Source organism: Pteronotus mesoamericanus, unplaced genomic scaffold, assembly GCF_021234165.1.
Source record: "Pteronotus mesoamericanus isolate MK-2021 breed Mesoamerican mustached bat unplaced genomic scaffold, CSHL_Meso_final contig_50, whole genome shotgun sequence".
In the NCBI taxonomy this organism is placed as follows: domain Eukaryota; kingdom Metazoa; phylum Chordata; class Mammalia; order Chiroptera; family Mormoopidae; genus Pteronotus; species Pteronotus mesoamericanus.
Genome location: NW_026555186.1, coordinates 32,211,337 through 32,228,020, shown reverse-complemented (window position 1 = coordinate 32,228,020; position 16,684 = coordinate 32,211,337). Strand labels below are relative to the sequence as shown.

The following is a 16,684-nucleotide window of genomic DNA, read 5'->3' as shown; positions in this document are numbered from 1 at the left end:
AATCTGAATCCTCTGATGTACTACCTAGCCTGTAAAATGTTCTTTTATAACCAGTGCATGTAATGTGCAGAATTGGCCATTCAAAAGTCCCTGTTAAAAACATGGACTACCCACTAAAATGAAATCTGAATTCACTTGCCCTATTTAAATCCCAAAGTAGATTATTCATAAATCCGCCTGACAGCCATTTTGTAATGATCTAGAATCTAATTTTTGGCTACATTTCTCCAGGCCCTGAAGTAGGAAAATGAGACTAATTGGGTGGTAGAAGATTGCGGGACAGCACTCAAAGCGTCCACGAGATGGCGCCCTTGGGTCGCCTGGCGACCCGGGAGCGGGCATCGCCTTAGGAATTGGACTTGGCTGCTGGTGCAGACTGAGCGAGCAGGGCCGGGAGCAGAGAAGCTGCCTGCTGAAGATTATCTCACAAAGCTTCACGCTCCAGATGCGTGAACCCCGTGGCATCCGAGGACCGGAGGCATTCACTGAAGTTGTCACAGCAGAAGTTGATTTAGGTTAGTTTTTGTTTTCCAACTTACGTAGCAGGGATGAGGAGAGAGATTAGAGAAAAAAAATCTTACTCTCAAAGGTGAAGAGACCAGAAAATGTGAGACTTTGACATTTCAATCTCTAAAAAGGAGACTATAGCTCTTATTCTTTCTACAATTTCTGAGCACCTCAGTACATAAGGCTGTGGGGGAGAGGCAGAGCAATGAGCAGAAGTCTGGGCGGATGCGCAGAGAGAGGAGATATTAACCCATGAAACCCAGGGGGAGAGGCAGGTGAGAGCGCGGTAGTGCCTGACTGAGGCACAGGCGAGGGGCTGCCAAGAGGGGACAGCTCAAGCAAGTGTCAGGAATGGAGTGTGGCACACAGCCAACTCTTAGGAACACAAGTTACCAACTGACAATGCTAGAATCCCCCTCAAAGATAAGCTGGTGTGAGAGAAGGCTATTTTACCAAGATTTTACTGATGCTACCCAAATGCATTATTTCACAGTTAGAAAGCCAGCATTTCCCCAGGTGAGAGAACAACTCCTGGGGCAACTATGATGTCTGAGACAGTGAGAACTTACCCCAAGCCAGGGGACACTTTAGTAACTTTATTATCTCATTTCACCCTCAATAGCAACATAGTTATAATCATGATCATCCCCATTTTATATGCAAGGAAGTCAAGATATAAAGAATCAGAGTATCTTGTCCAAAGTCACAGGGGTAGCAAGTGGCAGACCCAGGACTCAAGCCCAGGCAGTGTCGGCTGAAGACTGAGTTTTTAATGGCTGCACTGCACCACACGGCTCTCCAGAGAAAGGGGCTCTCAGTGAGTTAGTGCTGGTGGCTTGGGCTGGAAGACACATAAAACAGTAGCTGGTTGCCAGGCTAAGTCTGGAACTATTTCCCACCTGTGCCAACAACCTTTTGAGATAGAGATGTTGAGATTTAGGTCTTTATTAATAAGACTAGATCACAAAACAGAAAAGTAATCTCTGAGTCAATAAATTAGATTCTCCAGCACTTTAAAACTAATCCTTGTTGATAGTTCAGGCATCTTAGAAATGCCATTCATTCTTTCAGGGGAGTAGGGTGATCATTAGTAACATACTATGTATGGCCAAGGGAACTCTAAGACATTGAGAAATTTGAGTCAATACACACAGTTTGAGGGTGAAGAGAATTATGAGACTAATTTTCTCACTATAGTCAGTTCAAGGTATTCCTAACAGTGGTCCGAGTTTTTAAAAGGAATGTGGAAATACTGCAGAGTGGAGTAAAACCACATAAATAATCTTAAGACTTGGAACAAAGGGCTCATAAAGAAGGGGCTTAGGAGGTGTTAGGCTCAAAAATAGGAGCCTGCAGTGTGACTTAATGATTTTCAAAAGAATGAAAAGCACACTACTGCTTTCTGTCCTCTTTAACTACAGAAGATGAAAAATTTAATTTAAATTTTTAGGTGTAGATTTAGGTTAGATCTGGGGCCATTGCATCAACTGGGCAACTGGACAAAGGTGCCCAGAGTGATGATCCCAAGATCTTTGCAAACCAACCCTGGAGCCCTATTAAACTGGAGGTGAGCCTCCAGACCAGAGTGGTCTTCAGCTCTTCTAAGGAGGCGAAACTTTATTCAGAACTTTAATACTGTAGCCCTGTCTCTGGGGAGACTGAGCTGGCTAAAAGCCTTCGAGACCCTGCACAGCACCTCTTGGCCTTGTCTACCTGCCACCAACTCTGGTCTGCTGACTGTGCCACCTCTGGGCGACCTTGACTCTGAATCAGGGTTTCTCACTGGAAAAGTGAAAGGCAGGATTTCCAGCATTTTCCATCACCTAACTGCAAAAATATTTTGAAAGCCTCTTTGTTCGCCACTACAAAAAGAACAGCCTGATTGAAAAACAAAGTAGGGCATTACACTTGGAACGAAACCCTACAAAGCAATACCATAGTAATGCTAAACTTTCCAATACCTGTTCAACCCTTGCTAGGTGTTAATTACTTATAAAGTTCTAGAATCTTCAGAGAGGAACAGAACATATAGGAAATGTGTACCTGACTATCCTGTAAGAGCTTATGTACCAAGAATAGGCAATAAGACCCAGGTATAATGAAACCTCAAGTGTGGGAAGCACAGGTGCTGCTGGTGGGCCCTCAAGCCTTTATTGAGCAAAGGGACAAAAGTTCACGGAGCGGGGATTTGATTTTGAGACAAGTGGCAATAAACGACCTAATTCTTCTTAAACTGGCAGTTGGGGAAATTATTTTAGCAGATGTGAAGTGGGAGGCTACTAGGAAAAGGCACAATGCAAAATGTGGAAGATATGTTAGAACAAAAATAACTGAGAAGAGGCAAATGGCAATGAATGACACCAACTCAGCAAGAAGGAAAAACCATGCAGAAAATCATCCATTGGATCATTTTCTTAAAAATGACTCTGCATTTGAAAGACTTGCTAAAATTCAGCCTCTAGACCTGAATAGCTGTGCTAACAAGAATTTTAAATACTGCTCCACAACCCTGAAATCAAATAGCTTATATCTTTTAAGCCCCCAAAGAGAATCAGTCAGTTATGTTTAACTCAAATATAAGCCTTAGGAAAATACTAGAAAGTTATACTTTGTTCTCCATGCCCTGCTCTATTCGGGGAGAAAAGACAGATTAAAAAATCTGCTAGGCAAACTGTGCATTGTCCCTCTCCCCATAGAGAGCAGAGGCTCAAGAGTCACAGGAAGATCCTGGACGTGGAACCTGCGACACTCGTCCAGGGAGAAGCTCTATGCAAAGCAATTAGGGGACAGAAATTGAAGGCATCTGGGAGCAGAATGGGCAGCAGAGGAACACAAAGAAAAGGCCACAAGCGAGGTGAAACCTTGGGATCCAGACAAAGCAGCCAACGGCCCAGGGCTAAGCTGGCCCCGTGGTGTCCCCCGGTAGCTCTGAAGTAATGTGTGGCTGATGCGGGAAGGGCTGCAGGCTCGTCCTGTCCCGCGGGCCATGCTCTGCAGAAGTGCTTCCAAGTCCCAGAGTGAGGATGAGCGTGCAGAATGCGACTTAGGGGACATAAGGGCTCCCCACGGCACTTTCATCAGAACTCTCTTACGACAGATAAGAAGTGGCTGGTGTACATAAAATCCCATGTGGGGCTTCTCAGTGTTTTCTATCCGTGAAATCCATCCACAAAGGCTAAAGAATCCCACTAGCTCTACGGGGAAAGCTAAATTTCGGCTATGGCAACTAATGGGACTGAAAATAAGTTCCATTTAATTCTACTTCACATTGACTTAGAGCCTGCTGTAAATGTCTGGCCATGCATTTTTTTAAAGACAAGCATGGAAAGCTTGAGGGCTGTTTAAAGGATAAAAAACGGGGATGCACAAAAGGTAAGAAAAAACTTAGGTAAGGAGTTAAGGGAACTAGGATCTTCTGACTCGGTTGTTTGCCTGGACAAGAGAAAAAGAGTAAGAACATGAAAACCTGTACTTACCAGATAATAGTTTCTTACATTTTATATTTTTTAGAACAATCTAACACATAATCCATTTGTGCATAAGAACCCTATATGGATCGTTTTGCCCATTTTACCATTGAGGAAGGTGGCAAGCTAACACTGGAATCTAGATGGAAATCAAGTTTCCAGATCTCCCTCTTCATCTGGGCCCTCAAAGGGAACTAAAGGAAAATGTGACCCTGGGGTGGTCATTCTAAGGGCAGAAGTAGAGGTCAATATAGCAGGCAGAACACAATGGTGTGAAAACAAGAGCCAGCCTGTGTCTCAGAAATCGGGAGGTGCCCAAAGGAACCTGGGTGGCTGGCCTAATTAAATGAAATAGCGCCTTCTCTGTTTCATTTTGGCTGCCTTCACAGAACATCTGACTGCGGGAACAAACACTGGCATGTGGAATTTCTTTGCTTAGACACGCCGAGGCCACTGGGAAGTAGCGTGGATCACTAGGAGCAAATGAGCACAAGCTGATAAGGGCGAGACTAATAGGAAGTGTGTAGCCCATTGAGTATCTTCCCATTTGGTGATTTTATAAATCATTTGCAAGGCAGAAGCAGTAGACAATGAATTTGTCAAAAAAAGAAGAAAGGGAGGGAGAGAAGAAGAGGAAGAAAGGAAGGAAGGAAGGAAGGAAGGAAGGAAGGAAGGAAGGAAGGAAGGAAGGAAGGAAGGAAGGAAGGAAGGAAGGAAGGAAGAGAAAAAAGAAAAAAGGAAAAAAGAAAGATTTCATAGCTTCCAACATCTCACATTGTAACTAATTTCTTCTTGTTCCTGGCGCCCCATCAGCACCCGCTGGCAGGAACTGCATTGGTCTTTGGGGCCCCAGAGCAATGGGGCGGCATCCTAATCCGCCTGTCAAATGGATTGTATGGAGTCTTGAGAATGGCAGGGGTTGCTGGCCCTTGGCTGTGGGCAGCATGAGCTCCAAAGCCTGCAGGCCAGGGCCTGGGGGTGGGGGCGCCCAGGAGCCTGCTCACCTCCCTCCAAACTCAGGAGGAGACACTCAGTGCTTGTCAGAGGAAGTGGGCAGTCCCCGACATCAGCCGTTAGCAAACACAAACCCTCTGTTGAAGTGACACGAAATAGACTCTGGGAGGAAAGTAACTTTTCTAAGGAAAGATTTAGAAACAGATGGAAAGCATTGTCTGTGTTTAGCCTGCAATATTCTCACTGTTTTGAGTCAGAAGTGGCTTTTCACATTTTACACGTTGACCCATCTGCATCCCCGAGTTGGCCACGAGTGAGACGGAGAGGCCGTGAGTGTAGGCGTCAAGAGCACGAGCGGGGCCGCAGTGGCCAGGGTGTGACACCTGGCTCTCCCTGTCATCTTCAGTTCCCCTCCTGTGGGACAGGGACAGTAACAGTGTCTACCTTCCTTCCCTCAAAAGGTTGGCATTGGAGTGAGGTGAGGGGTAAACAACTTATTATTTGAAAACTGCTTAGGACAGGGCCTGACGCATACTAAGCGATCAAGTATTTGTTAAATAATTTCCTTAAGACACTGGTAATCTGTCCTTCACAGTGCATTCTCACAGAAGAAACCACTTTCTTGGTGGGCAGTTAGGTTTTCAAGTTTCCCATAAAACACCACGGGTCGCATCTCACAATGAAGACCATCTCAAACTGCAGGCCGGCTCCGGGGGCACGTCTGTGGAACCCAAGGGCTCCTCCTCCTAGCTCAGTGCCAGTGACTCTGGTCCCCTGGGGGTGGTCGCTGGGAAATCTCCTCCAACTGTGGTGAAGACTGGGGAAGAGGGGTCTGTAAAGTCTCAGGCACTTTCAGGAGCATGAGAACAGAAGCACCAACATGTGACAGAGTGCAGTGGCCCAGGGAGGCATCCTTCCTCCTGCAAAGAGCTCAGAGATCAGGCACCCAAAGGCTGAAGACAACTTTGCAGGTTTAAAAGAAGATCCATGACTGAGAAGCAGGGACTGGGTGGCAAGGATAGAGGAGAGAGTCCCCACGGCAGGCTGTTAGCAATGGGAACAGACAAGCAGGCGCTGAGCCCGAGGACAGGACAGAACAGAGCTGGAGGCAGGCGGAGAGCCGTCCGCAGAGGCGACAGGAGCTGCCTGCCGGTGGCTGGTTCTCTCTGACGCATTTCGTCCCGCTGCCCACATCAGACGTCTGTACTGGGCTCATCCTGGCCCAGCTTCCCTTACCGATTTGGAACAAAGAATAAATCTGAACTTAGTGCTTCGATTCCAGGCTGGATTTTGTGTCTTTCTAAGCAATACCAAAAAATTTAAAAAATTTAAAAGGGCGCCCTCTCACCTGCCAAAATAATGAACAGAAGAGATGAACTTTAGTAACTCTCATTTTAGGACACCCTGATCCCCGAGAGGGTGACACACACGAAGGATGGGCCACACTGCCTCACTGTCCCCCTCAGTAAGTCACTGGCTATTCCCACTGTACCGCTCACCTGGGGCTGCAGGCTCTGAGCCAAGCATGAGGGCGCTCGGTAGGTTCCCGTATTGGGAGAAAGCCATCGCCCTCTCAACACTGGGGTCACAGAAAGGTTTCGCCTTTGTCTACATAAACCCAGGACGGGGTGCCCCTCTTTGGCAGGCTAATCGCTGAGGCCACCGTGGAGCTCATCCCTCAGGTTTCTGTTCAGAGGGTGGGTCTGTTCAGGAAAGAGCGAGAAATTCCGAACTGGGCTTCGGAGAGCTGGGCCCGGCTCACGGCTGAACTTTCGGGAGGTCTGGGACCATCCAGTTCCACTGTTGCCACTAGCCGCAGGTGGCTATTTAAATTTAATTAAATTAATAACATTAGAACTTCAGATTTTCAGCCATGCTACCCACATTTCAAGGTTCAGTTAGCCACATGTGTCTAGACGCTATGGGACTGGACAATGGAGATAGAGATTATTTCCACCAGGACAAAAAGTTCACTGGCCACTGCCGACTGAACCTCTCTGTGACTTAATCACTTTGCTGGTCGAATAGGGCCAACAATATCTACCTGCCAGAAGGCCTGGGTTTCTGCCAGGTTCTACCTGTATGGGACTCCACCGAGAAGAGCCGTCCACAGTGTTTGGAACATCCTTCCATACTGGTTACTCTAGGAGGTATTACCTTATGTAATTCTCACAACCACTAGAAGGAATAAGTGATAATATCCCCACTCCCATAGACGAAGAAATGGAGACCTGGAGGTGCTTAGTATTTTGCTCAGCCACAGAGCTAATACATGGCCAAGTGGGGTTTCAATCCCGATGACTTGGACCCTGAGGCCCATGCTTTTCTGCGTTGCCCTGTGGCTTTCTCAGCCCGTTTCTGAAGGCCCCTTGGCTCTGGGACCCAGGCTACAGGGACAGACTGGCCGAGTTCAGCTCCTGCTTGGATTTCTGGAGGGGTAAAAACTTCAGCTGCTCTGAGTGACTACAGAGTGCGGTTGAGAGAGCTGCTAATTCTCGTCTTATACCCCAAACTTCATTTGTTGTTTCCAGGAAGTGCTATGGAATATGTATTTTAACAAAAAACAAAACAAAACAAAACAAACCAACCAACCAAAAAAAAAAAAAAACTATGTGAGTGTAAGCATGTGTTTATATAATAAAGTATAGGGAAAAAAAAATCTCTTATAAATGGAAAAATGTGTAGGGAGGCAAAAACTATCATATACAATGTAAAAGAACAAACTGAGGGGAATGAATGTAATTGGGGGATAAAGGGTTTTATGCTGAATATATAGAAAGTACCTACTGTCAAAAAGAACAAAACTAAAATGAATAGAAAACTGGGCAAAGCCCAGGAAGAGGGGTAATGACTGGGAGAGGCCTCTGAGGCCCACACAACATTCCACGTCTCAGTCAGGGCGGTAGTTGTATAGGAGTGTATGTAGGTAGAAGTTCATCGACCTACACACAAGTTCAGTGCCCTTTATATAAAATACATAAATGCAAAAAAGCATACCAGCCAAAGCATACACTCAAGAATTCTTCATCATTAGCTAAATACATTGCTCGCCATGTAAGAGGACCAAAGTGGATTGGAGCATAATAACTGAGTTATTTGACATATTCTGTGGAATTGCTTTCCCAGGGTGACCTATGCTTCCTGTGTCATAAACAAGGCTGGAATCATCAAGCCAAAGTACTTCTTCTCACTGGTCCCACAAAACTGCTCCAGAGGCCATCATTTCCCACCCTGCAGAGAGTTTTGGGCAAGCAACAAAGCCTTCCAGAACCTTTTAGTTACAAGAACAATCTCTTTTCTTCCATCAAAATGTCTAGCCTAACATATTAATCAAAATTCCAGTTCAGACCAGAAGTAGATGCTTCCCTCCTGCCCTGGCCTGGAAGCCTACACAGAGGCCCCTTCTCCTCTCTCCAGTGTCTCTTCTCCACTTGCGCCTATTGCTTCTGACCCTCCCAGGTCAGATCCAGGGGGAAGGACATAGCCTGACCTGATGTGTTGGTATAGGTGGAGCCGGCCCTGGTTCCTCTGAATGTGGCAGATGGACAGTGACTAGCTCTTACTCTTAGGGGCTCTTGGGATTTTTTGGAGCTCTCTCTACTGGAGACTTAAGGCCAGCTACCCACACTCAAGGAACGTCTGATCTCCTGTGGGTCACTTTCAATACCCCCAGGCCCTGGGCTACCAGGGGTCTTCTTCACCCAGATTCTCTCTTTTAGGTCTCATCATCCTTCCGGGGAGTCATGCTGGGCAGCACCCAGGGCCACCCAGACTGGATTCCCCAGGGAACCACCTGTTTCATGGAAACACAAAGGAATGGCACTTGCTCCCAACAATCCGCCTTTCTTCACTTTGCCCCAGCAGGCACCTTCACCTTTACATAGGGGCGGGGGGACTTTCCTTGAAGTTTCTCTCCCATGGCTTGAGGTGAGAAGGAAGATCTCTCCCACTTCTCCCAGGAGGCAGGGGACTTACACAAGCAACTCTCACTGAGCCCTCCCTGTGTCACCCACAGGGAGCTGATCACAACTGCAGGCAGGGTCGCTTTCATGGGCCTTTATTTGTCTTGCTTAGTGGCCTAGCATCTCCCTGAATCTTTAAAGATGTGCAGGCTTTTTGGTCCTATGCCTGTTCCAAGTGTGAGCCATTCAGAAGCAGATGTAATAGCTGGTCACACAGTAATTGCTCTAGGTGCAATGCCTGTTAGCAGGCATCTTTTCCCAATGACTGGAAGCTCCATGAGGTCAGAGGTTGCTTGCACCTTGCTCATGTTTATGTCCACCTTAGTATCTGATGCACTCCAGAGACCAATTCTTATTAGTGACTGAATGAAGGAGGTGAGAGAACAGAAAAGGGAGCAGTAGCCTTCCCTTCATAAACTCCTTTGGGAAGGAGATTTTTGAGTAACTAGGTCATTTTTGTCTGATCTCATGTTTTAAAAATATTCCCCTTAGCCCGCAATTAAGAAGATGAGTGATTGTTTCATTCTTGGCCACCTGTCATTCAAATGGTGCTCAGAGTCTGATGAAGTGAGTCATAACTGCGGACACAACTGCAGGTCGCTATATTAGCACTGTTCCATGGTGTGTAAAATTCCTCAAATGAGTGGGCAGAGCCCCTTCTCAGAATCAGTTGGTCAATCAGACAAGTCAGGAAAAGCAAGGTTGCTGTCGACTATACCTACGAGGCTTTCGACAGAGACTCGAGCACAGACCTGAATGGTCTATAGCCAGCCTCGAATCCGTCCGCCACTCGCCTGTGCCGAGAAGACAAAAGCAGTCACAGGAGCATCTGGCTGTAAGCTCAGCAGCTCTGGAACCTGCAGATACCTTGGCATCCAGAGTTGTGTGAATGACGCATAAAGCCTCCCAGCAGGAGTCACTTGAGAAGTATGTGGACTGTAACAACACTTCCTTAAGTTATATTCTCTACACACATAGCCCTGATTCCTGGCCCATTACTGGTTGTGGTCCCTGAGGTAGATGACTTGGAAACTTTAAAGGCTAGAAAATGACCTCCCGGAGAGAATGAACCACAACCGCATTAAAATGTAAACTCAATTTGACAACTATGACCATGTTCGACGTTGCATAACCCCGTGAAAGGAGGACAAAGATGATTGCCACAGGTCCTGTGTGCAAGGAGCTTACGGGCTAGCGGTAGGGAGATAAAATGTGGGGGCTGGGAGGGATTTGGTCATACATATCCATGTTGTACTTTATGCCTTTCATACTTTTTAATTCTACATAGCCTTTAACTCTTAGCACATCCTTGAGAGAGGTAAAAGAGGGATAGGTGTTCTCATTTTCAGAAGAGGAAATTAACACCCAGAGAGCCCAAGTGACGAGCTCAGGGTGCCAGAGAAGATAAAGTGGCAGAGCTGGAAGAAACACACAAGTCCCCAACTCTGGTCTGCAGCTCTTGCTAATCCATAGAGGAGGCACATCGGTAAAACCTAGCTTGGCCTTGTGGCTTCACTTTCATAAAAGGTAACAGTGAGTGCAAAAGTACACCAAAATGAGGAGAAATTAAGGCAGAATACACAAACAGGTGCAAAATTTTAGAATCGGGAAAAAAAAAGGAACATTGTTGCTTTACCGAGTAGTTTATACTAAAGAAAAAGCTGGAAAGTTCTAGAAAAATAAATGGCATTCCAGCACCACATTTGAGCATGGGGGGAGTTGAGCATGACATCCAAGAATATTTTATTTCTCTATAGAACCAACCCCTATACCTTTGCAACTTTCCATTTCTGCTGAATTATGTTCAGAGTGGTATCTGCCAATATTAGTTACCTTGGATAAGAAATGAGAAATGAATATGTGACATCTAATACTTTGTGGTAGACTGGATTCTCTAATTATTGGGGATGAGTCTACAATTTGTTGCTTCATTGCGGCTTTTTTGTTTTCTACCAGTTGAAGTGGTGTCTCTGCTTAGTCTACCGTTTGAGGGAAAATGCATTTGTTACCATGTCGGGTTGTATTTTTGAAATAAGTATAAGTTCCTACTCATTTTTTTAAAAGCTACTAATTCAAAATAATCAGGATGCCACAATAATGCTACATTCTTCCTTACTTGGCTGGCACAGAGTGACCCCAATAATGAAAAATCTTCTCGTGCAAGCCCTTCATTTCTGTGATAGGAAAACTAAAGACAACTAAGGTGAGGAGGGTTAATTGGCTAAGTCTTATGACAGCCCAGGTTTAGTCCCATCTCATAGCTAGACATTGGCTCTAAGGCAGTATATACCTTTAGAGGAAATTGGATAAAGCTGCTATTATTCTTTCTTGGAGCATCATACTGGTCAGCTTGTTTAGGGTCCATCAAGTCAGGGGTCACACTCACACCTCCTGTGAACTCCCTGGTTCGGGCCGCACCCACACTGAGAGGAGACGGCGGGCTCACAGTCTGGCCTTCCGGACCATGAGCTGAAACCAGCTGTCTGTAACTGAACTGCTGAACCAGCCCATTATCAAGAGCCTCCCTTCACTTGCTCACACTGCCCTCCATGGAGCCCAAATGATGACCAGGAGGCCAAAAGCAAGTCAGCAAGGGGAAGAAGGGAAACAGATGCTGAACCCAGCAAAAGAAATGTACATCCTGCACATCATGTGGTTCTACAGAGAGGGTGATAGAGAACTCACTGGGATGAGGAAGGTGACAGGTGCATATGATGAGGTTATACCAGGACAATCGGAAACCGAACACAGGCCCCCAAGTCCATTCACACGTGCAGGGGAGGTGAGAGACAAATGAGTGAATGGTAAGAGCTTCCTTTGGCACATCAAGGTCTAAATTCTATACAACAATCACGTCAAGAGAAAAGACCGAACACCTGAGCAATTTGTACCATCCACTTACGCTCCTGATAGAAGGAGAGCCCGAGAAGCTGTGATTCCCAGCATGGCCCCTCTAAGTGGACATGAAGAAGTGCTTTCCCATGTAGGAGTAGAGAAAAATGTTAGTTTATCTTGAGGGAAGACTTGGAAGAAAGGAGGGGAGCTGAGGCCAGGTAAACCTGGGCTTTGATTTGTACTGTGACTGTGTGAGTCCTGGCATGCAGCTGCATAGGCCACGTGGAGACGGAGGAGAGAACTGAGCAGTCTCTACTCAGCCGTGTCTACCGAAGTTACTTGGCGCTTCTGAAGCCAGTGATATCAAGACTCTGAGTCAGGGCGCATGCACGCACGCGCACACACACAGAGGAATGGGATGGATGGTCAGATACAGGAGAAACCTCATTACCATGTGTTATCTGCAATGGGCAAAAGGGATTTATAAGAAGTCCACTGGCATTATATGGAGAAGAGAGACTAGACAATTCCAATGAGCTAAGGATGGTTCTTGGGATTTGAGTCATATAACATCAGTTTTTATTTAAGATGTGTAAATTAAAATGTTTACATCCATTTACATTTTATGTGCTATCTTTGTTGCTTTAATTTTAATTGATATTTAAGAATTTGTATGGGCTGCTGGTGAGGAGGCCCACATCCAACTTTTCCCAAGTAGTGAATTCTTTTACATCAGGGATCTCAGGAGCCTGGCCCTCGTGCGATCCTATCTGATGGACTGTCGTTACCAAGGACCACATGGCAGACCCATGATGGCCTGTTAGAATATAGTGAAGTAACACCTGAAACTCCTTGCCTTTTTTTCCTTTTTCTCTACTTATTAGCTAATTCACATTTTATATGTTTCGCATGTTCTGATCTAAGCCATCCAGGACCCCTTCTCTCTCTCTCCAAAACTCTCTTTGCAGGGTGCTAGCCAGCCCCCACCCAGGAGCCCTGCTCCAACCCACTATTTGGCAGCAGGTGAGAAAAGCACAATGTATGCCTTGAACCAATGAGGCAAAGGGGGACCTTGCTTCCTTTTATGAAATGGGTATACAAATTTAAAAACTTGCACTGAAAACATGCAAATAAGTAACAAGTAGGTGTCCTGTCACTGTGACCCAATTTCAAAACAGAATGTAGGAGCCAGAACATGAAAGGCTATGAGGCAAAAAAATATCTCCTGTATCAGGCTGAGAAAACACTTCCTGACCAGATAACAGTGTCTGGTACCTGGGTATTGCTTACTTCCAGGGGGCACCTACTGTTTACCTCTAGGGGACACTTGCTGTCTACCTCCAGGGGACACCTGCTGTTTACCTCTAGGGGACACTTGCTGTCTACCTCCAGGGGGCACCTGCTATTTATCTCTGTGGACACCACTGCAGCTGGCACAACTCCACCTACAGAGAGGGTGCTGTGAACAGTGCTCCTGAGGTGGCATAGTAGTACAGAGGCGCTGCTGTGGCTTTAGCACCCACAGGTCATGTCATTTGTAGATCCAAAACAGTGGGTGTTGACAATATGCATGTGTTTGCTTTGATCTGCATGTGTATCCTCTTATTTCTTCCCTTCCTACATTCTAATTTCAAGATGTCCAACTCTAACTCCAAAGAGTCAGGAGGCATTGTACATGTGTAATGACTTAGGAAGTTGATTTTTAAAAAATTCTTGAAAATAATTAATGAGACCACTGATTACCTGTGCGTGCTTTGAGACCCAGTGACGGAGGACATTCAGTACTCGATTGGTGGCTGTTCTACGGATAATAAACTCTTTGTCGCATATTCTGTCGGTGTTGTTAAATCCTTAGGAGGAAAAGAAACACAAGCATGTTCTAGTTAAAGCCAGTCCCCAGGGGCCTGGAAAATGTCACTTACTTTAGGACACTGGTTAATGAAAGTCACAAATGACACATTTCACAGAGAGGTGCAAGTGGCTTCAGACTGTTGTGTACTCTGCTTACCCTCAGAAGTGAGTCCAACACAGTGTTCCAGGTACAACTGAATAATGCGCACATATTTATTAAAGGCACTGATTAAAGCTAAAGGTGGTCTAATGACACTTCCACTTACGCCTGTCTTGTTCTATATTATAAAGCTGAGAAGTTTTATCAAGTATTTGAGTCAGCATTAGTTTGTACTTTTTTCCAAAAGCGGTTACATAACGAATAACATTTCCAATATTTGTAGATGGATGAGCCCATATCTTGGCTTCCAGATGATACGAATAATTCATTTTGCACCCATATATCAAGAAGCAGTCTTGCCTAGTGACTAAGAACATGAACTCCACAGGCAGCCTGTCTGGATTAAATCCTTGTTCTCTTACCATGCAAATTATGTCACCTCCTTGGTGACCAGTTTCCTCATGTCCTGCATGAGATAAAAAGTGTACCTACCCCATAGAGTGTTGTGGAGATTGAGCTATTTAATACATGTTAAGCATTTAGAATGGCACCTGAAGCAATAGCAAGAGCTCAACAAATATTATCTATCATCACAATTCCCTACTGGTTCAGCGTCTACTCTGTCCTCTCTGTGCCAGCCTATGTCTCCATCTTTGCTGTATTTTCACTATTAAGAAACCATTTTAATATTTTTCTATTTTAAAAGATTCTGCCTTCCAGTCATAATTAACCACAATTTATTGGTTATAGATATCCTTTAAAAATTAAACCAAGCCTTACGTAACTTCGCTGGCAAACTTCCTGAAAGTTGCCCATTCACCCCGCCGCCCCTTTCATCTCCGACTCCAAGCTCCTCCTCCCAGCTCACCACCCATACAGCTGCCACCAGCCCCCACGTCCCACATCCAGGGGTATGTTTCATCTCTCCACAGAAACCTTATCTAATGATCTCTTGTAACAAAATTACTGACATATTTACATCCCTGGTGTCTTCTCTAAGCTCCAGATCCACACAATCAGCTTCCTCTGGACACTTTCCTCTTAGAGGGTTCAGACACCTCAAATGCGGTCGGTCCAAAAGAAAAAATCATGGCCTTTCTGCCAAGCCTCGTCCTCTCCCAGCGTTTCCTATCTCAATCAGGGAACTGCCATCCAGTTAGGTAAGTCTGAAGCTTTGGAGCTGCTCTTGGCCCATCTCTGTGCTAATTTTACCTGCTAAATAAATCTCAGATCCGCCCATGTCTTCCTACCTACAAAGCCAAACCTGGAATTGAGCTACCAGCGTCTTTCCTCTGGTCTCCACTGTCGCTCCTCCCTCCTCAAATTTGTTCTCCGTGAGAGCCACTCCCGCTTCTTATTTCAGTTCCCCAAAGTAGCCCTTCTTTGCCTGAGTTGAACAAATCCCTTATCACACACCTCACAGCACCACACGTATTTACTTTCTGGCATATTTGCAATTTTACATTTATCTATGTGATTATCTAATGAATATTTGTGCCCTCCATGGAGACAGGGATCAGGTATGTTTTTGCTGAGCATGAGCACATATCTGGCATGTAGCATATTCTGTACACAGTAAATATTTGTTCAACAAGTGAATGAAAGCCGGGAGAGTAGAAACTTACTAAGTACTTATTGAACATAATATGAATATAAGGATGATTGAGTGAAAGACTGAATGAACAGGTTTGCAGAAATTATAAATGAGTTAGAAAAATATCTATGAGCTTCTAAAAGGCAGAGTCCCCATCTCCATACTCCTCTTTGCATATAGACAGACACCTTCCACCCACCAGTGGACACTGTCAGAGAATGATGATGATGATGATGTGTTCTTGGCAACCTTGAGATTTTGAAAAAATATTTTGCTATTAAAAACTTTGAAAATCTGGCCCCGGCAAGTGCGGCTTGTGGGTTCAGTCCCCCGTCAGGGTGCCTATGAGAGGCAACCAGTTGCTGTTTCTATCTCACATCCATGCCCCGCCCCTGCCTCCCCTCACTTGCCCTCTCTCTCTGAAATCACTAAGCATGTCCTCAGGTGAGGAGATAAATAAATAAGTAAATAATAAATAGATAGATAGATCTGCAAGTCTGAGTAAAATATAATAAATATGTTTTTAAATATGTAGCTAAGTTTCAAGGAAAGAAGAAATTTTCCAGAGTCAAACATACAGAGACCAGAAACCCAGAACGGAGTCTCTGAACTGATGCTGGCTGCCCTGAGAGGGAGGCTGACACTAGTCTTGGTAACACAAGATTTAAATTTCAATATCCACGTGGATCAGGAGAGGACACAGAGAAGAAGCCCCAGGACCTTCACGAAGTGCAGATGAAGGAATGGAAAGTGAGACTCCCATATAAAGCTGGAACTCTCAGAAGATCACCCACTTTATGAAAGGATGGGCTAGCAACAAAAATTCTCCAACCTACTCAAGGAGGCAGTTAAGAAACTTCTCTGCCTCAGCCTGGATCTCATTGGGGCTGGAATAAAGCCCCCCTGAGACTGAAAACCACTAGCCCACCTCAAGTGGGTTTGAAGCTCAGATTGAACCACGCTCATGGGAAGAGCATGTTCATGGGAACCATGTGAGAAGTAAAAATAGAAAGTGGCCCAGGCTGGTGATAGCCATGGGGCCCCCGACAAAAGCACACACCAAACCTCTCTGAAGGGACACACACTCGACCTCAGCCCAGACTGGATTGCCACCAAGAAAGCGCCTGCAGAAAAACTCACAATCCACAATTACAAATCACACAAACCCTCCACCATAAACAAGGATCAGCAGACACAGGAATCAGGAACTTTCAACGCCCTCCACCACTACTACCAAGAATTTCAGGTACTACAATTATGAAAACCAAAATTAGAGTGCTTACAAAGACTAAAGGTATAAAAGTGGGAATTGAAAATATGAGAAAAGAATAACAAATATTTTAAAAGTCCGATTTTATGAGAACTATATAAAGCTTCTATAAATTAATCAATTATTCTTTCAATTATTGTTGAG

At 45.2% G+C, this 16,684-nt stretch overlaps 1 protein-coding gene across 1 annotated transcript in view; it reads right to left on the bottom strand.

Moving 5' to 3' along the window:
* Positions 1-16,684, bottom strand: part of RASGRF2 (Ras protein specific guanine nucleotide releasing factor 2) — a 189,458-nt gene that overhangs the window by 16,982 nt on the left and 155,792 nt on the right. The window contains 1 exon segment of the mRNA XM_054578547.1: positions 13,469-13,575. Coding sequence (XP_054434522.1) covers positions 13,469-13,575 — 107 coding nt within the window.